This window comes from Pseudophryne corroboree, chromosome 8 (assembly GCF_028390025.1).
Source record: "Pseudophryne corroboree isolate aPseCor3 chromosome 8, aPseCor3.hap2, whole genome shotgun sequence".
Taxonomy (NCBI): domain Eukaryota; kingdom Metazoa; phylum Chordata; class Amphibia; order Anura; family Myobatrachidae; genus Pseudophryne; species Pseudophryne corroboree.
The window spans coordinates 13,649,426-13,670,981 of NC_086451.1; the positions used below are offsets into that span (position 1 = coordinate 13,649,426).

General features: G+C 50.5%; 1 protein-coding gene across 2 annotated transcripts in view; it reads right to left on the reverse strand.

Annotated features, from left to right (window-relative positions):
• Positions 1-11,652: 11,652 nt before the first annotated feature.
• Positions 11,653-21,556, reverse strand: part of WDR5 (WD repeat domain 5) — a 57,987-nt gene continuing 48,083 nt past the window's right edge. The window contains exons 8-14 of one of the 2 annotated variants that reach the window (XM_063935907.1): positions 19,506-19,561; positions 18,494-18,540; positions 18,317-18,392; positions 15,552-15,600; positions 14,245-14,319; positions 13,898-13,985; positions 11,653-13,191 (exon numbers count right to left, since the gene is read on the reverse strand). In XM_063935907.1, coding sequence (XP_063791977.1) covers positions 13,091-13,191; positions 13,898-13,985; positions 14,245-14,319; positions 15,552-15,600; positions 18,317-18,392; positions 18,494-18,540; positions 19,506-19,561 — 492 coding nt within the window. In that variant the 3' untranslated portion in view covers positions 11,653-13,090. The remainder of the gene's footprint in view (positions 13,192-13,897; positions 13,986-14,244; positions 14,320-15,551; positions 15,601-18,316; positions 18,393-18,493; positions 18,541-19,505; positions 19,562-21,556) is intronic. The other variant, XM_063935908.1, reaches the window with a different exon arrangement.

Consider the following 21,556-nt stretch of genomic DNA (forward strand, 5'->3'; position numbering starts at 1 on the left):
TTTGTATGGTCACATAATAATGACAATATCCTGGTGCTGTAATAGACTGCGCACATAATAAATGTCAGAACGCAACCGCACACCTGAGAGCGCAGAGCGGTGTATCCAGCTTAGAAAACAGCCCCTGCTGCGATGAACTAGTGAATTCCGTGAAGAACAGGAGGGAGAAATAGTTCAGAACAGGCTGTTTCATTTGGATTATTTCTGATGAATAAACATGTGACTGGGTAACCGTGTAAATGAATAAAACAGCTGAAATGTTTCTGTGTGAAATTTGTCTTCCCTCTTCCTCCTATCTCCCACTCGGAGCCGGCCCATGCACACGCGGGGTACGCGGCTGAGTAAAGCGCCACACTGAGGAGGGCGCCGGGTAGCAGGAGTCAGACATCGCGTCTGGTCCTGATTGGAACCGGTGGTGTATTATCTGGCACTGGGGTATATGTGTATCTGGCACTGGGGGTATATGTGTACCTGGCACTGGGGGTATATGTGTACCTGGCACTGGAGTATATGTGTATCTGGCACTGGGGGTATATATGTGTACCTTACACTGGGGTTATATGTGTATTATCTGGCACTGGGGATGTATATGTGTACCTGGCACTGGGGGTATATGTGTATCTGGCACTGGGGGTATATGTGTACCTGGCACTGGGGGTATATGTGTATATGTGTACCTGGCACTGGAGTATATGTGTATCTGGCACTGGGGGTATATATGTGTACCTCACACTGGGGTTATATGTGTATTATCTGGCACTGGGGATGTATATGTGTACCTGGCACTGGGGTGTATATATGTACCTGGCACTGGGGGTATATGTGTATCTGCCACTGGGGTATATGTGTACCTGGCCCTGGGGTATATCTGTATCTGGCACTGGGGGTGTATATGTGTATCTGGCACTGGGGTGTATATGTGTATCTGGCACTGGGGGTGTATATGTGTACCTGGCACTGGGGGTGTATATGTGTACCTGGCACTGGGGGTGTATATGTGTACCTGGCACTGGGGGTGTATATGTGTATCTGACACTGGGGGTATATGTGTACCTGGCACTGGGGTATATGTGTATCTGGCACTGGGGTATATATGTGTACCTGGCACTGGGGGTATGTATGTGTACCTCGCACTGGGGGTATATTTGTATTCTCTGACACTGGGGATGTATATGTGTACCTGGCACTGGGGGTGTATATATGTACCTGGCACTGGGGGTATATGTGTATCTGCCACTGGGGTATATGTGTACCTGGCACTAGGGATGTATATGTGTACCTGGCACTGGGGGTATATGTATCTGGCACTGGGGGTATATGTGTATCTGGCACTGAGGCATATGTGTACCTGGCGCCGGGGGGTATATATGTACCTGGCACTGGGGGGTATATGTGTACCTGGTGCTGGGGGTATATGTGTATCTGGCGCTGGGGTATATGTGTGTACCTGGCACTGGGGGTATGTGTGTACCTTGCGCTGGGGATATGTGTGTACCTGGCTCTGGGGGTATATGTGTACCTGTGTACCTGGCGCTGGGGGTATATGTGTACCTGGCGCTGGGGGGTATATGTGTATCTGGCACTGGGGTATATATGTGTACCTGGCGCTGGGGGCATATGTATATCTGGTGCTAAGAATATGTATATCTGGCACTGCTGGGGGCATATCTGTGGGGGGCCTGTAATTCACTCCACTATGTTATCCTTTCACATCAGTATCTAATACTTTTATATTGATATATTTTCCTCGTACACCTGTATCATATCCTTCCATATTGTACTTAGGCAATCTAGGTGTATGTTCTATCCCCTATGTCCGATGCTACGGTGCCCTATGGCGATATATAGTATATATTTATCAACAGTTATTATATATGGGTAATAAATAATAAAAAAAAGACAATAACATCATATTTTAACTTCACACAGAAGAATGATGTCATAGCGATATCACATGTCCATCAGAATGTCATCTATGTGTGTGAATGATGTCACTACAGTGATGTAACTCTTAACCATTAGAATGACGTGGTATAGCAGTAGGGGCTGCAAACTATAAACTACACAACCGCATGTCCTGTTGTATGTAATGCCCAGGGTGCGGGCAGGCACTACGAGACTGCGGCACCAGTTACTCCGACATTGGTAAAGTGTTGCAGGAACACGGAACAGTGACATCATCACCCAGTGATCCCCAGACCTAAAGTAAGGGAAGGTACACCAATTACTGCTCGTGTTACATTCACATCTCCCTTCACCCCACCAATGCACCCCACCTCCCCTGCAAACTGGTTACTTACTCCCACTCCTACCTCCAAGATTTTACCCCTGCTGCTCCCTACCTCCGGAACGCTCCAACTCTCCACAACTTCAGGCTCTTAAGACCCACTTCTTCATTAAAGCCATCCAGCTCTCATCGTAACCCACTGCTCGATGCTATCTGCCCCTTTCCTTTAGAGTGTAAGCTCTCACGAGCAGGGCCCTCTTCCCTCATGTGCTTCTCCTTCCCTTATACCAGATCATGTAATCCCTATAACAGCACCTAACCCTCTGTGTGTCAGCCACCCTGCTGCTTATGTGAGCGATATGTGCGCTGCTGCAGAAATGTTTATGTGCCACGTACCTACCCCGCAATGTCTTGTACTGAAAGTCAGTTTTCTTGCTTTTCTCATTTGCTTTTTATACTTAGTTAGGCGCTGCAGAACCCTTGTGGCGCCATATTAATAAAGGATAATAAGTTCTTATGGCAGAATTGGAATTTCCAGTGAAATCTTCAGAGGACGGCAATTCTTCAGTAACATCAGGACAAATATATGGGATCGGGTATGACTGGTCGACAGTGACCACGTCAACATTCATCGTCTACATGGATAGCTGTCAACCAATCCCTGGTGATTGAGCAGGTGAGCGATGAAACCCGTATCCCTACCACCCCTCATTTTAAATGGTACAGTTTAGATGTCGACATTCTGGGCATATGATGACATGGTTACGGTCGACCTTCTGACCGGATACAATATATGAAATATCTCCAATCAATGGGTATTGAATCATGGGAGAGATACAGGTGCTAGAGCCGACACAGCCGGTGTATTCGGGGATTCTCGTCATCACTAACGAGCTGGTATATTGGCCAATGAAGATGATGCACAGTGTCACCTAGGCAGAGGAGATTCAGCATGACAATAATGGGGGCGCTTGTCCCCAACCGTGAGGGGTCCTGTAAGTTCCAGAGCGCTGCGGGCTGCATTACTCCTGGCTTGGTTTGCATGTCATTCCTTTAGAGGACAAAGTCTCTGGCCATCTCTGCATACAAGGGTGGGGGTCTTACACATATATTGCCCCCAACCATACAGCATATGCTGAGCATCAATGTTATCCATACTACTGCCTTCTATACGGCAATGCCAAACACAAGCCAGCCTCTATAGGGAATTCAGGATAAGCACAGACATTGGGGTCCAGCGCCATCCGCTACGCACAAGTCCTGCGTAGTTCCATCGCTAGGCTCAATGCCGTAGTGCGTACGCAGTGCTCAGACACCTTCCTATTATGTTATTCTCTGTCCACTAACCCTACGACTCCCATGTGCACCAATTATAGGACCTCAGACTGTTACATATGGAGTATCATCATACCGAAGCGACAAATGAAGGATTATAACTGGACAATGTGCAGCCCCCCCCAGCTGTACCCCATATTATGTATGTCCAGTCCCCCCGCTGTACCCCATATTATATATGTGCAGCTCCCGCCCAGCTGTACCCCATATTATATATGTGCAGCCACCTCCCCCCCAGCTGTACCCCATATCATATATGTGCAGCCCCCCGCTTTACCCCATATTATATATGTGCAGCCACACCCTCTGCTTTACCCCATATTATATATGTGCAGCTCTCACCCAACTGTACCCCATATATGTGCAGCCCCCCCTCAGCTGTACCCCATATAATATATGTGCAGCCCCCCCTCAGCTGTACCCCATATAATATATGTGCAGCCCCCCCTCAGCTGTACCCCATATTATATATGTGCAGCCCACCCAGCTGTACCCCATATTATATATGTGCAGCTCTCACCCAACTGTACCCCATGTATGTGCAGCCCCCCCCTCAGCTGTACCCCATATAATATATGTGCAGCCCCGCCAGCTGTACCCTATATAAAATATGTGCATGTAGCAGCTCTGTGACAGTGTAATCAGCGCTGTACTGACCAGCATGTAGCCTCTCCCTGACAGTGTAAGCAGCGCTGTACTGACCAGCATGTAGCCTCTCCCTGACAGTGTAAGCAGCGCTGTACTGACCAGCACGTAGCCTCTCCCTGACAGTGTAAGCAGCGCTGTACTGACCAGCACGTAGCCTCTCCCTGACAGTGTAAGCAGCGCTGTACTGACCAGCCTGTAGCCTCTGTGACAGTGTAAGCAGCGCTGTACTGACCAGCCTGTAGCCTCTGTGACAGTGTAAGCAGCGCTGTACTGACCAGCATGTAGCCTCTGTGACAGTGTAAGCAGCGCTGTACTGACCAGCATGTAGCCTCTGTGACAGTGTAAGCAGCGCTGTACTGACCAGCATGTAGCCTCTGTGACAGTGTAAGCAGCGCTGTACTGACCAGCATGTAGCCTCTGTGACAGTGTAAGCAGCACTGTACTGACCAGCATGTAGCCTCTGTGACAGTGTAAGCAGCGCTGTACTGACCAGCATGTAGCCTCTGACAGTGTAAGCAGCGCTGTACTGACCAGCATGTAGCCTCTCTCTGACAGTGTAAGCAGCGCTGTACTGACCAGCATGTAGCCTCTCTCCGACAGTGTAAGCAGCGCTGTACTGACCAGCATGTAGCCTCTCCCTGACAGTGTAAGCAGCGCTGTACTGACCAGCATGTAGCCTCTGTGACAGTATAAGCAGCGCTGTACTGACCAGCATGTAGCCTCTCCCTGACAGTGTAAGCAGCGCTGTACTGACCAGCATGTAACCTCTGACAGTGTAAGCAGCGCTGTACTGACCAGCACGTAGCCTCTCCCTGACAGTATAAGCAGCGCTGTACTGACCAGCATATCGCCTCTGTGACAGTGTAAGCAGCGCTGTACTGACCAGCATGTAGGCTCTCCCTGACAGTGTAAGCAGCGCTGTACTGACCAGCATGTAGTCTCTGTGAGTGTAAGCAGCGCTGTACTGACCAGCATGTAGCCTCTGTGACAGTGTAAGCAGCGCTGTACTGACCAGCATGTAGCCTCTGTGAGTTTAAGCAGCGCTGTACTGACCAGCATGTAGCCTCTCCGACAGTATAAGCAGCGCTGTACTGACCAGCACGTAGCCTCTCCCTGACAGTGTAAGCAGCGCTGTACTGACCAGCACGTACCTTCTCCCTGACAGTATAAGCAGCGCTGTACTGACCAGCACGTAGCCTCTCCCTGACAGTGTAAGCAGCGCTGTACGGACCAGCACGTAGCCTCTCCCTGACAGTGTAGGCAGCGCTGTACTGACCAGCACGTAGCCTCTCCCTGACAGTGTAAGCAGCACTGTACTGACCAGCATGTAGCCTCTCCCTGACAGTGTAGGCAGCGCTGTACTGACCAGCATGTAGCCTCTGTGACAGTGTAAGCAGCGCTGTACTGACCAGCACGTGGCCTCTCCCTGACAGTGTAAGCAGCGCTGTACTGACCAGCACGTAGCCTCTCCCTGACAGTGTAGGCAGCGCTGTACTGACCAGCACGTAGCCTCTCCCTGACAGTGTAAGCAGCGCTGTACTGACCAGCACGTAGCCTCTCCCTGACAGTGTAAGCAGCACTGTACTGACCAGCATGTAGCCTCTCCCTGACAGTGTAGGCAGCGCTGTACTGACCAGCACGTAGCCTCTCTCTGACAGTGTAAGCAGCGCTGTACTGACCAGCATGTAGCCTCTCCCTGACAGTATAAGCAGCGCTGTACTGACCAGCATGTAGCCTCTCCGACAGTATAAGCAGCGCTGTACTGACCAGCACGTAGCCTCTACCTGACAGTATAAGCAGCGCTGTACTGACCAGCACGTAGCCTCTCTCTGACAGTGTAAGCAGCGCTGTACTGACCAGCATGTAGCCTCTCCCTGACAGTGTAAGCAGCGCTGTACTGACCAGCATGTAGCCTCTGTGACAGTGTAAGCAGCGCTGTACTGACCAGTATGTAGCCTCTGTGACAGTGTAAGCAGCGCTGTACTGACCAGCATGTAGGCTCTCCCTGGACAGTGTAAGCAGCGCTGTACTGACCAGCATGTAGCCTCTCTCTGACAGTGTAAGCAGCGCAGTACTGACCAGCACGTAGCCTCTCCCTGACAGTGTAAGCAGCGCTGTACTGACCAGCACGTAGCCTCTACCTGACAGTGTAAGCAGCGCTGTACTGACCAGCATGTAGCCTCTCCCTGACAGTGTAAGCAGCGCTGTACTGACCAGCACGTAGCCTCTCCCTGACAGTGTAAGCAGCGCTGTACGGACCAGCACGTAGCCTCTCCCTGACAGTGTAAGCAGCGCTGTACTGACCAGCACGTAGCCTCTCCCTGACAGTGTAAGCAGCGCTGTACTTACCAGCACGTAGCCTCTGTGACAGTGTAAGCAGCGCTGTACGGACCAGCACGTAGCCTCTCCTTGACAGTGTAAGCAGCGCTGTACTGACCAGCACGTAGCCTCTGTGACAGTGTAAGCAGCGCTGTACTGACCAGCACGTAGCCTCTCCCTGACAGTGTAAGCAGCGCTGTACTGACCAGCACGTAGCCTCTCCCTGACAGTGTAAGCAGCGCTGTACTTACCAGCACGTAGCCTCTGTGACAGTGTAAGCAGCGCTGTACGGACCAGCACGTAGCCTCTCCCTGACAGTGTAAGCAGCGCTGTACTGACCAGCACGTAGCCTCTCCCTGACAGTGTAAGCAGCGCTGTACTGACCAGCACGTAGCCTCTGTGACAGTGTAAGCAGCGCTGTACTGACCAGCACGTAGCCTCTCCCTGACAGTGTAAGCAGCACTGTACTGACCAGCATGTAGCCTGTGACAGTGTAAGCAGCGCTGTACTGACCAGCATGTAGCCTCTCCCTGACAGTGTAATCAGCGCTGTACTGACCAGCATGTAGCCTCTGTGACAGTGTAAGCAGCGCTGTACTGACCAGCACGTAGCCTCTCCCTGACAGTGTAAGCAGCACTGTACTGACCAGCATGTAGCCTCTCTGACAGTGTAAGCAGCGCTGTACTGACCAGCATGTAGCCTCTCCCTGACAGTGTAAGCAGCGCTGTACTGACCAGCATGTAGCCTCTGTGACAGTGTAAGCAGCGCTGTACTGACCAGCATGTAGCCTCTGTGACAGTGTAAGCAGCGCTGTACTGACCAGCATGTAGGCTCTCCCTGGACAGTGTAAGCAGCGCTGTACTGACCAGCATGTAGCCTCTGTGACAGTGTAAGCAGCGCTGTACTGACCAGCATGTAGGCTCTCCCTGGACAGTGTAAGCAGCGCTGTACTGACCAGCATGTAGCCTCTCTCTGACAGTGTAAGCAGCGCAGTACTGACCAGCATGTAGCCTCTGTGACAGTGTAAGCAGCGCTGTACTGACCAGCACGTAGCCTCTCCCTGACAGTGTAAGCAGCGCTGTACTGACCAGCATGTAGCCTCTCCCTGACAGTGTAAGCAGCGCTGTACTGACCAGCACGTAGCCTCTCCCTGACAGTGTAAGCAGCGCTGTACGGACCAGCACGTAGCCTCTCCCTGACAGTGTAAGCAGCGCTGTACTGACCAGCACGTAGCCTCTCCCTGACAGTGTAAGCAGCGCTGTACTTACCAGCACGTAGCCTCTGTGACAGTGTAAGCAGCACTGTACGGACCAGCACGTAGCCTCTCCCTGACAGTGTAAGCAGCGCTGTACTGACCAGCACGTAGCCTCTGTGACAGTGTAAGCAGCGCTGTACTGACCAGCACGTAGCCTCTCCCTGACAGTGTAAGCAGCGCTGTACTGACCAGCACGTAGCCTCTCCCTGACAGTGTAAGCAGCGCTGTACTTACCAGCACGTAGCCTCTGTGACAGTGTAAGCAGCGCTGTACGGACCAGCACGTAGCCTCTCCCTGACAGTGTAAGCAGCGCTGTACTGACCAGCACGTAGCCTCTCCCTGACAGTGTAAGCAGCGCTGTACTGACCAGCACGTAGCCTCTGTGACAGTGTAAGCAGCGCTGTACTGACCAGCACGTAGCCTCTGACAGTGTAAGCAGCACTGTACTGACCAGCATGTAGCCTCTGTGACAGTGTAAGCAGCGCTGTACTGACCAGCATGTAGCCTCTCCCTGACAGTGTAATCAGCGCTGTACTGACCAGCATGTAGCCTCTGTGACAGTGTAAGCAGCGCTGTACTGACCAGCACGTAGCCTCTCCCTGACAGTGTAAGCAGCACTGTACTGACCAGCATGTAGCCTCTCTGACAGTGTAAGCAGCGCTGTACTGACCAGCATGTAGCCTCTCCCTGACAGTGTAAGCAGCGCTGTACTGACCAGCATGTAGCCTCTGTGACAGTGTAAGCAGCGCTGTACTGACCAGCATGTAGCCTCTGTGACAGTGTAAGCAGCGCTGTACTGACCAGCATGTAGGCTCTCCCTGGACAGTGTAAGCAGCGCTGTACTGACCAGCATGTAGCCTCTGTGACAGTGTAAGCAGCGCTGTACTGACCAGCATGTAGGCTCTCCCTGGACAGTGTAAGCAGCGCTGTACTGACCAGCATGTAGCCTCTCTCTGACAGTGTAAGCAGCGCAGTACTGACCAGCATGTAGCCTCTGTGACAGTGTAAGCAGCGCTGTACTGACCAGCACGTAGCCTCTCCCTGACAGTGTAAGCAGCGCTGTACTGACCAGCATGTAGCCTCTCCCTGACAGTGTAAGAAGCACTGTACTGACCAGCATGTAGCCTCTGTGACAGTGTAAGCAGCGCTGTACTGACCAGCACGTAGCCTCTCCCTGACAGTATAAGCAGCGCTGTACTGACCAGCATGTAGGCTCTCCCTGGACAGTGTAAGCAGCGCTGTACTGACCAGCACGTAGCCTCTCCCTGACAGTGTAGGCAGCGCTGTATTGACCAGCACGTAGCCTCTGTGACAGTATAAGCAGCGCTGTACTGACCAGCATGTAGCCTCTGTGACAGTGTAAGCAGCGCTGTACTGACCAGCACGTAGCCTGTGACAGTATAAGCAGCGCTGTACTGACCAGCACGTAGCCTGTGACAGTATAAGCAGCGCTGTACTGACCAGCATGTAGCCTCTGTGACAGTGTAAGCAGCGCAATACTGACCAGCACGTAGCCTCTCCCTGACAGTGTAAGCAGCGCTGTACGGACCAGCACGTAGCCTCTGTGACAGTGTAGGCAGCGCTGTATTGACCAGCATGTAGCCTCTGTGACAGTATAAGCAGCGCTGTACTGATCAGCACGTAGCCTCTCCCTGACAGTGTAGGCAGCGCTGTATTGACCAGCACGTAGCCTCTCCCTGACAGTGTAAGCAGCGCTGTACGGACCAGCACGTAGCCTCTCCCTGACAGTGTAAGCAGCGCTGTACTGACCAGCACGTAGCCTCTCCCTGACAGTGTAAGCAGCGCTGTACGGATCAGCACGTAGCCTCTCCCTGACAGTGTAAGCAGCGCTGTACAGACCAGCACGTAGCCTCTCCCTGACAGTGTAAGCAGCGCTGTACTGACCAGCATGTAGCCTCTCCCTGACAGTGTAAGCAGCACTGTACTGACCAGCATGTAGCCTCTGTGACAGTGTAAGCAGCGCTGTACTGACCAGCACGTAGCCTCTCCCTGACAGTGTAAGCAGCGCTGTACTGACCAGCACGTAGCCTCTCCCTGACAGTGTAGGCAGCGCTGTATTGACCAGCACGTAGCCTCTGTGACAGTATAAGCAGCGCTGTACTGACCAGCATGTAGCCTCTGTGACAGTGTAAGCAGCGCTGTACTGACCAGCACGTAGCCTGTGACAGTATAAGCAGCGCTGTACTGACCAGCACGTAGCCTGTGACAGTATAAGCAGCGCTGTACTGACCAGCATGTAGCCTCTGTGACAGTATAAGCAGCGCTGTACTGACCAGCATGTAGCCTCTCCCTGACAGTGTAAGCAGCGCTGTACGGACCAGCACGTAGCCTCTGTGACAGTGTAGGCAGCGCTGTATTGACCAGCATGTAGCCTCTGTGACAGTATAAGCAGCGCTGTACTGATCAGCACGTAGCCTCTCCCTGACAGTGTAGGCAGCGCTGTATTGACCAGCACGTAGCCTCTCCCTGACAGTGTAAGCAGCGCTGTACGGACCAGCACGTAGCCTCTCCCTGACAGTGTAAGCAGCGCTGTACTGACCAGCACGTAGCCTCTCCCTGACAGTGTAAGCAGCGCTGTACGGATCAGCACGTAGCCTCTCCCTGACAGTGTAAGCAGCGCTGTACAGACCAGCACGTAGCCTCTCCCTGACAGTGTAAGCAGCGCTGTACTGACCAGCACGTAGCCTCTCCCTGACAGTGTAAGCAGCACTGTACTGACCAGCATGTAGCCTCTGTGACAGTGTAAGCAGCGCTGTACTGACCAGCACGTAGCCTCTGTGACAGTGTAAGCAGCGCTGTACTGACCAGCACGTAGCCTCTCCCTGACAGTGTAAGCAGCTCTGTACTGACCAGCATGTAGCCTCTCCCTGACAGTGTAAGCAGCACTGTACTGACCAGCATGTAGCCTCTGTGACAGTGTAAGCAGCGCTGTACTGACCAGCATGTAGCCTCTCCCTGACAGTGTAAGCAGCGCTGTACTGATCAGCACGTAGCCTCTCCCTGACATTGTAAGCAGCGCTGTACGGACCAGCACGTAGCCTCTCCCTGACAGTGTAAGCAGCGCTGTACTGACCAGCATGTAGCCTCTGTGACAGTGTAAGCAGCGCTGTACTGATCAGCACGTAGCCTCTCCCTGACAGTGTAAGCAGCGCTGTACTGATCAGCACGTAGCCTCTCCCTGACAGTGTAAGCAGCGCTGTACTGACAAGTGCCGATTTTACAGCTGGGGCCCACTGACGTTTACACCTGTGGATACTGCATTATGCCATTACATATGCTATACAGATTACAGGGTGGAAGTGTTACTCCACCCCCATACCTCTTTATAGGACCAACCACTATCAGCGCTGAATTCTATTAGAAAGCTCATGCACCAAGTAACATCTGAATTACGTGTTTCGTGCTAATTTACAGTTTTGATGTACAGGGCTATAAACTGGTTTCCACCTATTGCATAGCATCAGATTTCTTTTGTTCACTTATGAATACTCACGAGTAAAACGGAGGTGTGTGAGCAGACAATGAACTGGCAGGAGCATGCTCAGTACACGCCAATGAATCTTCCTGCAACATCAAGCTGCCAGGTTGCTGTATACTGGTCACCAGCAAGCACAGGAACTTCTGCAGACACCGACGTCCAATGTAAACATCCCACCTATTATAACCCGGAGCCGTATATAGGGGATGCCTAACCTCATAGCCATTTCCTCTCCAACGATGTATGTGCTCATAATGAATGGAAGGTAGAAATGAGGCTTCCTCCCAAGTAGGTAGTGTTAGATGTCTCATAACTCGCCCGTTCCCCATCACAAGCCAAAGATGTAATAATATACATCAGCGAAGACAATTACAAAATGTGAGTGTTTAATAAAAACACCATTCAAAGGAACCAACAGAACGAAAATGAAACCATCGCTGCAAACCTGGAACTGCACAGAATCATGGGTAATGACCAGTATTTACAGTGGGCACACACGAGTACAAAGACAGCGTGGGGGTAACCGGATGGGAAATAATGCAATTTCACATTTGTACCTAGTCACGTAAAAACCCACCTCTTTATTACAGCTTATGGTTCTGTATGTTGTCAGAAAAAAAAAAGAAAAAAAAAAAAAAACACAAAAATATATATATAAAAAAAAAAAACTTCTGAAGTAAATACAGACTCATGCCATAAGCAATACAATACTATGAATTTCCAAAATACAAAAAAACAGCAGTTGCTTTATACACTGAAATCTTTACAATGGGATGCGATGCTGAACATGTCGCCCTCCCGTTCCCACAGTTCACCTAGAAAAAAGAGAGAAGAATGGAAGAGACGAGGAAGAGGGGAGGTAAGAGATAACAGAAGATTAGCACACGGTAGAATTATTTTCGCCCCTCCTGTGTAGTGTCACGGTACCCTTACCGCACCCCGTGTGTTGGGGAACAAGGCGCTGTGAGGGCATTGCTCCTGCAGGGAACGCAGCTTCCAGTGGCAGTACTTGCTCCACGGTAACTCCTACTCAATACACTTCCGAACAAAATAAGCCTCTATATAACTACAGAACGTGATCGGGGGCCTCTGCTATCTGCATGACCAGCAACAGGAGGAGAGACAAATAAAATCCACCGCACCCTAATTTGGTCACAAAAAAAACAACTGTTTGAAATTATCCGGCTCTGAAACGTAACTGGGGTGGGGGGTAAGAGATGGAGAACGGCAAAACGCTGAAAGTCTAAGGATCGTGATTCTTAGACAACAATTGGTAACCTCTAAAAGCAGGTCTGGAACATGTGAGCAAATTTAGGCCAGTGGCTATTAAAACTACATAGACGGGCTCCAAAGGGAAACTTAAAACGCGATGAACTACTTTACAGTAAACACAATTTGTGAGTGTCGGGAATTTCGGGGACAGGAACGCGGCGGGCTCCACGTTTATGCTCACCGACTGCATGTCACCGTTCTTTGGACCATAGGCCTCACTCGGCTAGAGGGATGAGAAATGCGGCTAAACTTTGGTGTGTGTCGATTTGCAGAGAACAGTTGAGAAAAGTTATTGGCATGTAAACGCTGATGAAAAGAAAACACGATTCTGAGGCTGCTAGATTATCCTTCTCGGGTTTTGTTCTAGTTTCACAATAATGAAATAAAACTTCAGGTTGTCATTTTGTCCCTCCCAGTAAATGGGGCAGATTCCAGGGGAATTCAACACTGTTGGAGAATATTGTGTCCCAGGACGGGGGAATAAGAGGAGAAATCTCCAGATGGTACAGTCTAATAAAAAGGACTCCAAGGTGGTTTAACAATCGCTCTTCCACAATTTAATGGTCTTGTCATTCTCTAATGCTGCGGAGGCGATTATGTTCTCTGTCGGGTGACAGGCGGTGGAAATGACCACATCTGGAATAGAATAAAATGATTACATTTAAATATTGTAAACGTACAGTTGGTTTCGGTTCGCAAAATGTGGTTCCCGCGATAAATTCCCTGACAGAATGTGTTTTCCAGATTTCACAGAATGGCTAAAGGTTATGAATAAAAGCACATCTAAACTCTACACAATTTAGCTATTCATTTAAACAAACCACAAAATAAATAGCGCACATACAAATATACCTAATAGCACACACGCACAGGGGCAGATGTATTAAGCCTGGAGAAGTGATAAAGCCGTGATAAGTGCAAGCTGGTAACGCACCAGCCAATCAGCTACTGTCTTTTTTCAAATCCATTAATGATTGGCTGGTGCGTTATCACCTTGCGCTTATAACTTCCTTATCTCTTTTCCAGGTTAATACATCTGCCCCATAATTTGAATGGAGGAAAAGAAATAAAAAATAATTTATTTATACGTGTGCGCTTAATGCCACACTGTCAGATTCAATGCCACGGCTCACGCAGGGTGCAGATAGCAGCCCCTCATGTGTAAATATATATATTTTATACACAGACACACAGTGGGCGCTCCCATGATAAACAGCTATTGGGTAATTTACTCCTGGGCGGCGTCTCTCTGCGCTCTGTGCATTGCGCTGTTTGCAGGCAGCCGTCTCCTCCTCCTACGGATAGAGCGTAATTCACCACATAGACCAACGCTCATCTTTACCTGTATGTCCCTGTAGTTTCTGCACAATCTCCTTAGTCTGGAGGTTCCAGATATAAACCAAGTTGTCCTCTGATCCAGAAACGATCCACTGAAATAACATTTTCAGAACATTTAGCTCTGTACAAAGTTACATATCAGCCAAGACTGTAGCTAGCAAAACCACAGGCAGCCTCTATGGGAGAGGGACTCGGTCTCCCTTTCCCCAGGGTGGGCAGTAAAAGGGACAGATCACCTTCTCAGGGGTTGTCATTAGTTTAAAGAACGGACTAGAAAATGAACGAGTGTGAGACAGGTGCTTCCCCCCCAATCATACAAGAGAAGAGAGTATTACCTAGTACATTACATACCTTGCCACCAGTCACTGAAAAATTAGCAAATATGCAGTACTTCTCATTCTTGTGACACGTGTACGTCTTCAGGCACTGGGAAGGGAAAGGAGGTCTTCCGTGAACACGAGAAATAGAGGAATCGCAAGACTGAATAGATCCTAGCTATAATTTCTCTACTGCATCCTAGAAAGTGACAGACAGGGCCTACTTCAGACCTGAACGCTAGCACGCGATTTTTGCAGCCCTGCAATCAGGTAGTCGCCGCCCACAGGGGGAGTGTATTTTAGCTGTAGATTGCATGTGTAGCAGAGCTGTACAAACTGATTTTGTGCAGTCTCTGCGCAGCCCAGAACTTACTCAGCCGCTGCGATCACATCAGCCTGTCCGGGACCAGAATTGACGTCAGACACCCGCCCTGCAAACGCTTGGACACGCCTGAAAACGGTCAGATGACACCCACAAACGCCCTCTTCCTGTCAATCTCCTTGCGATCGCCCATGCGAACGGATCAGTCGCACAAACCCATCACTGAGTGGCGATCCGCTTTGTACCCGTGCCATGCGCCTGCGCATTCCAGTGCATATGCATGCGCAGTTTGGACCTGACCGCCCGCTGGGCGAAAAAGCACAGCAGCAATCAGGTCTGAATTACCCCCAGAATCCGATAGGTAACAGTTTAGGTTAATTTAGGTTTCCTGTGCAGCTGGGGGTCCTGCCGCGCTGACCGATTAGTAGTGATCAGTCATTTGCGACCAGGTCAGATAACGCACGTCCTGGCGTGGCCGCAAACGATACGACTACGCCAGGCAAGTGGTTAAGCTGCTCTGCCAATGAGCGGAGGGGTCTGTGGGGCTTTAGTGACAACAAGCTCCCTCCTAGGAGGCTCCTCCACATTTAGCACCGTGATAAACAACGTGCTGTCTATAACTGCCAGTCCCCATCTACTGTTGTGACAAACAGAACAGAAATACAATTTGTACGCACGCTAGGGAGCAGGCAGAATAAATCTGGATAGCGCAACACGGCTCTACGAACCAGTGTATATGTGCTGCTGGATTAATTACTGCTTAACGAGGACCGAGGGCCCAGTGCAAGAGCTTGTGAAATCAATAGCAGCTAACAGACCCTCTGGGGAACACTTGAGAGATATTTTAACACACTAATCAAAGCTGACATCATTAACATAGGTGTTTGTCAGAACGGGTCACAACAGCAGCCCAATAATTTCTCTCTCCGCCACGGATAGCTGCTGGGAATAGTGGGGAGGTATTGAGTTACTAGCAGATGCTGCAACGCAGAAGGTGAAGCACAAGTTGACAGACGTACCTTCCCTTTGCTGTAGTCCCATAACTTAAGTGTGCTAGATAAAGGGAAACAGAACGTTACAAAAAAAATAAATAAAGTACAAGTAATGTCAATTTTATCAGACAACGACAACATACAGTAGCATCACTACAAAGAGTCTTAATAAGTAATAAAAATAACCGTACGTGCGTGCATTGTAACACTGAAAACAACATTAAGAATAAACACGCAAGACAGAGACAAGTGGTAGTGGGGGAGCGGAGGATCAGGAGCACACGCTCTACTCGCCTAAGGCAGGCTTGGCCAACCTGCGTCTCTCCAGCTGTTGTGAAACTACAGGTCCCAGCACACCCTCCTACCGATCAGCTGGCAAAGCACGCGGGGGCTAGTTTCACAACAGCTGGAGAGCCGCAGGTTGGTCAGACCCGACCTAGGTATAAACCAAGAGCCTAGGGAACCCTAAAGATAATCAGAGATTAGTACTTAAAGGTCCTAGAGAATGTCAGTCCTAGCTGCACGGACGTGAGTATAGTATATCCTCAAATCTTTACATTCAAGCCAATAAAACCACATGGTAATAAATTCAGGGGGGAGAATTTAATAATCTGCGAGATAAACGCAAACCTGCACATTTTTTATTTTTTTTTGTAGTTAAAGCGTCAATTTTATCTCGCAGGCTATTCCCCCAGAATGTTTATGTAGAGCTGAAAGTAAGACATCCTCTATGTCTATGTACAAATCAATTCTATGCTGGACAGGGGGTGCAATAGATTGTTTCCGAAATAATCGCCTCGGTAGCATCTGCAATTTACCTAGAGAGTGCAATTATAGAGCTCCATAAGGAGCGCTAGAGGGGCTCTCACCAAATACAGCGTGGTGTACCTGCAGAACTCCCTCGTCCCCAGTCTTTAGTGTTCTGTTGGGGAACATTATACAGACCATTGAGGCTCCTATAGCACCTCATCAGATATATTATATACACTGCTCAAAAAAATAAAGGGAACACTAAAATAACACATCCTAGATCTGAATGAATGAAATATTCTTATTAAATACTTTGTTCTTTACATAGTTGAATGTGCTGACAACAAAATCACACAAAAATTATCAATGGAAATCAAATTTATTAACCCATGGAGGTCTGGATTTGGAGTCACACTCAAAATTAAAGTGGAAACACACACTACAGGCTGATCCAACTTTGATGTAATGTCCTTAAATCAGGCTCAGTAGTGTGTGTGGCCTCCACGTGCCTGTATGACCTCCCTACAACCCACACAAGTGGCTCAGGTAGTGCAGCTCATCCAGGATGGCACATCAATGCGAGCTGTGGCAAGAAGGTTTGCTGTGTCTGTCAGCGTAGTGTCCAGAGCATGGAGGCGCTACCAGGACACAGGCCAGTACATCAGGAGACGTGGTGGAGGCCGTAAGAGGGCAACAACCCAGCAGCAGGACCGCTACCTCCGCCTTTGTGCAAGGAGGAACAGGAGGAGCACTGCCAGAGCCCTGCAAAATGACCTCCAGCAAGCCACAAATGTGCATGTGTCTACTCAAACGATCAGAAACAGACTCCATGAGGGTGGTATGAGGGCCCGACGTCCACAGGTGGGGGTTGTGCTTACAGCCCAACACCGTGCAGGACGTTTGGCATTTGCCAGAGAACACCAAGATTGGCAAATTCGCCACTGGCGCCCTGTGCTCTTCACAGATGAAAGCAGGTTCTCACTGCACATGTGACAGACGTGACAGTCTGGAGACGCCAAGGAGAACGTTCTGCTGCCTGCAACATCCTCCAGCATGACCGGTTTGGCAGTGGGTCAGTAATGGTGTGGGGTGGCATTTCTTTGGGGGGGCGCACAGCCCTCCATGTGCTCGCCAGAGGTAGCCTGACTGCCATTAGGTACCGAGATGAGATCCTCAGACCCCTTGTAAGACCATATGCTGGTGCGGTTGGCCCTGGGTTCCTCCTAATGCAAGATAATGCTAGACCTCATGTGGCAGGAGTGTGTCAGCAGTTCCTGCAAGACGAAGGCATTGATGCTATGGACTGGCCCGCCCGTTCCCCAGACCTGAATCCAATTGAGCACATCTGGGACATCATGTCTCGCTCCATCCACCAACGCCACGTTGCACCACAGACTGTCCAGGAGTTGGCGGATTGCTTTAGTCCAGGTCTGGGAGGAGATCCCTCAGGAGACCATCCGCCACCTCATCAGGAGCATGCCCAGGCGTTGTAGGGAGGTCATACAGGCACGTGGAGGCCACACACACTACTGAGCCTCCTTTTGACTTGTTTTAAGGACATTACATCAAAGTTGGATCAGCCTGTAGTGTATTTTTCCACTTTAATTTTGAGTGTGACTCCAAATCCAGACCTCCATGGGTTAATAAATGTGATTTCCATTGATCATTTTTGTGTGATTTTGTTGTCAGCACATTCAACTATGTAAAGAACAAAGTATTTAATAAGAATATTTCATTCATTCAAATCTAGGATGTGTTATTTTAGTGTTCCCTTTATTTTTTGAGCAATATATATATATATATATATATATATACACACACACACACATACACATATATACATATATATGTATATATATACATATAAAATAAGATCCATTACAACAGAACTGACAAAACGGGCACCATTCCTGCAGCGAAGCGCCTTAGTATTCATTTATCACCACCCCCACCGATCAAAAATCCCAACGTTATAAACAACAAAGTAGAAGAAAGCATTGGAGGTGCCCACACGGACATCACAGGTCTCCTCAGGTACTCACTTGTCTAACGTGGCTGCTAAGATATATTTGCCATTCGGAGAAAACTTCACAAACGATACTGGAGGATTGTCATCATCTGATAAAGTCAAATTATTAGAAAGTTTATTATATAATCATTTTTTTTTTTTAAAAACCCACATCCAATGCCCACTCAAATCAAACAGACTTGTTTCTTACCGATCAGCGTTTTTAAGCACTGGCCGGAAGCTGTATCCCAAATTCGGCTGAAAACCAATAAAAAGAAAAGCGTAAGCGTGATGCAAAACAAAATGGCCGCATACGTCGGATGTACTGTTGTGCCAATCCTATACTTAAACTGCGTCTACATCAAGGTGGAACACACCACTGATCTTTTTATAATTCAATGAGAAACCTGCTACTGCAGCCCGCCCTATGAAGAGACTACGCCCCTCATTCCGAGATGATCGCACGTAGCAACTTTTTGCTGCTCGTGCCATCATCTAGACGCCGCCTATGGGGGAGTGTATTTCTGCATAGCAGGGCTGCGATCGCTTGTGCAGCCCTACTATGCTAAAATAGTTTCCTGCAAAACAGGACCAGGGTCAGATCTACTTACCATGTGCGACGGATCCAGCGACGAAGGTCACGGAATTGACGTCAGACATCCGCCCTCCAAACGCCTGCGTTCGGATCTCCACGCCCGGAACGCCTCCCCGCTGTCAATCTTCTTGCGATCGCGCCAGCGATCACTTTTTTCTTTGTTCTGGCCGCTGTCCGGCGACGCAACGACGCGTGTGCGCATTGCGGCCGCCGCGCATGCGCAGTTCTGACCCATTTGCACAGCAGCAAAGAACCGCTGCGTGCAAATGGGTCGGACTGGTTCCCTATGTCTGAGCTTACACGTTGGTTTTGTCATAAAACAAAGTACAGAATCTGTTCAGCTGCTGCAACACTAGATGTAAATGATGGTCAGAATCCGGAAACATTACAGTAACCTATAAGGGAAGACCCTGATTTACCGCATGATTAACCAGGAGTAGTTTGTATGTAATACACCTGTGATGCCCAATCTAATGAGCGCTTTTCTGTCACATGGACCACTGCTAATTAAGATAGAATAGATGTTATCATATGAACAGTGGGGGAGGGAACATCACGTGTTTTCTATTTAATTCCATTTTCTATGACTTTATTAAAGAACAAGGAAGTGGCGGAGACGTTAACTCACCAGAGCCCGTCGTAACTGCTGGACACGATGAGGGAACCATCGCGATTGAAGTGTACCTAGAACCAGAGAGACAGTCACAAGTTGAAGATAAAAGTGACATACGCTAATTACAGCTTGTGTGCGGTATCCTCAGCGGGGAAAGCTCCAAACATGATAATCAGCCATTCCAATCCTGATCCAATGTAGCAGGGAAATAACGAGGAGAAATAAAAAACTGGTAGCAGTCACAGCTTATATGCAGATACCTATTTCTCTATTCACTGTTAGTATGTCCGTCCCTTAGGGCTTGCCCAGTAACTATGGGTGTCCCTTAGAACAGAGTAGAGGATCATTACGGGAGAACTGAAATGTGACCCTCCTTTGTACATGCTGCTCTTGCCCAATTTGCTACATGTGAACAGGAAGTAGACATGGGAGGAGCCATGACATCACTGCGGTCTGAAGGAGGAGAGTGGAGGATGTATACAGGAGACTGGACCACTGATATCGTCTAGAGCAGTGGTGGCCAACGTGTGGCTCTTTCTTTATTCAAATGTGGCTCCCAACACTCAAAGTCACGTGACCACAAGAGATCTGTAAACCGCTGCACTCCAGCCAGACATGCAGCAGCACTACGTAGACTGAGAACTGGGGGAGCTAGCTGGAGTGACACAGGCGGGTGCTGGCTGGAGTGACACAGGCGGGTGCTGGCTGGAGTGACACAGGCGGGTGCTGGCTGGAGTGACACAGGCGGGTGCTGGCTGGAGTGACACAGGGGGGAGCTGGCTGGAGTGACACAGGGGGGAGATGGCTGGAGTGACACAGGCGGGTGCTGGCTGAAGTGACACAGGCGGGTGCTGGCTGAAGTGACACAGGCGGGTGCTGGCTGGAGTGACACAGGCGGGTGCTGGCTGGAGTGACACAGGGGGGAGCTGGCTGGAGTGACACAGGCGGGTGCTGGCTGGAGTGACACAGGCGGGTGCTGGCTGGAGTGACACAGGGGGGTGCTGGCTGGAGTGACACAGGGGGGAGCTGGCTGGAGTGACACAGGGGGGAGCTGGCTGGAGTGACACAGGCGGGTGCTGGCTGGAGTGACACAGGAGGGAGCTGGCTGGAGTGACACAGGAGGGAGCTGGCTGGAGTGACACAGGGGGGAGCTGGCTGGAGTGACACAATGGGGAGCTGGCTGGAGTGACACAGGAGGGTTCTGGCTGGAGTGACACAGGAGGGAGCTGACTGGAGTGACACAGGAGGGTGCTGGCTGGAGTGACACAGGCGGGTGCTGGCTGGAGTGACACCGGCGGGTGCTGGCTGGAGTGACACCGGCGGGTGCTGGCTGGAGTGACACCGGCGGGTGCTGGCTGGAGTGACACCGGCGGGTGCTGGCTGGAGTGACACCGGCGGGTGCTGGCTGGGACACAGGCAGTGCTGGCTGGAGTGACACAGGGGGGAGCTGGCTGGAGTGACACAGACGGGTGCTGGCTGGAGTGACAGGCGGGTGCTGGCTGGAGTGACAGGGGGGAGCTGGCTGGAGTGACACAGGGGGGAGCTGGCTGGAGTGACACAGGGGGGAGCTGGCTGGAGTGACACAGGGGGGAGCTGGCTGGAGTGACACAGGGGGGAGCTGGCTGGAGTGACACAGGGGGGAGCTGGCTGGAGTGACACAGGGGGGAGCTGGCTGGAGTGACACAGGGGGGAGCTGGCTGGAGTGACACAGGGGGGAGCTGGCTGGAGTGACACAGGGGGGAGCTGGCTGGAGTGACACAGGGGGGAGCTGGCTGGAGTGACACAGGGGGGAGCTGGCTGGAGTGACACAGGGGGGAGCTGGCTGGAGTGACACAGGGGGGTGCTGGCTGGAGTGACACAGACGGGTGCTGGCTGGAGTGACACAGACGGGTGCTGGCTGGAGTGACACAGACGGGTGCTGGCTGGAGTGACAGACGGGTGCTGGAGTGACACAGGCGGGTGCTGGCTGGAGTGACACAGGCGGGTGCTGGCTGGAGTGACACAGACGGGTGCTGGCTGGAGTGACACAGGCGGGTGCTGGCTGGAGTGACACAGGCGGGTGCTGG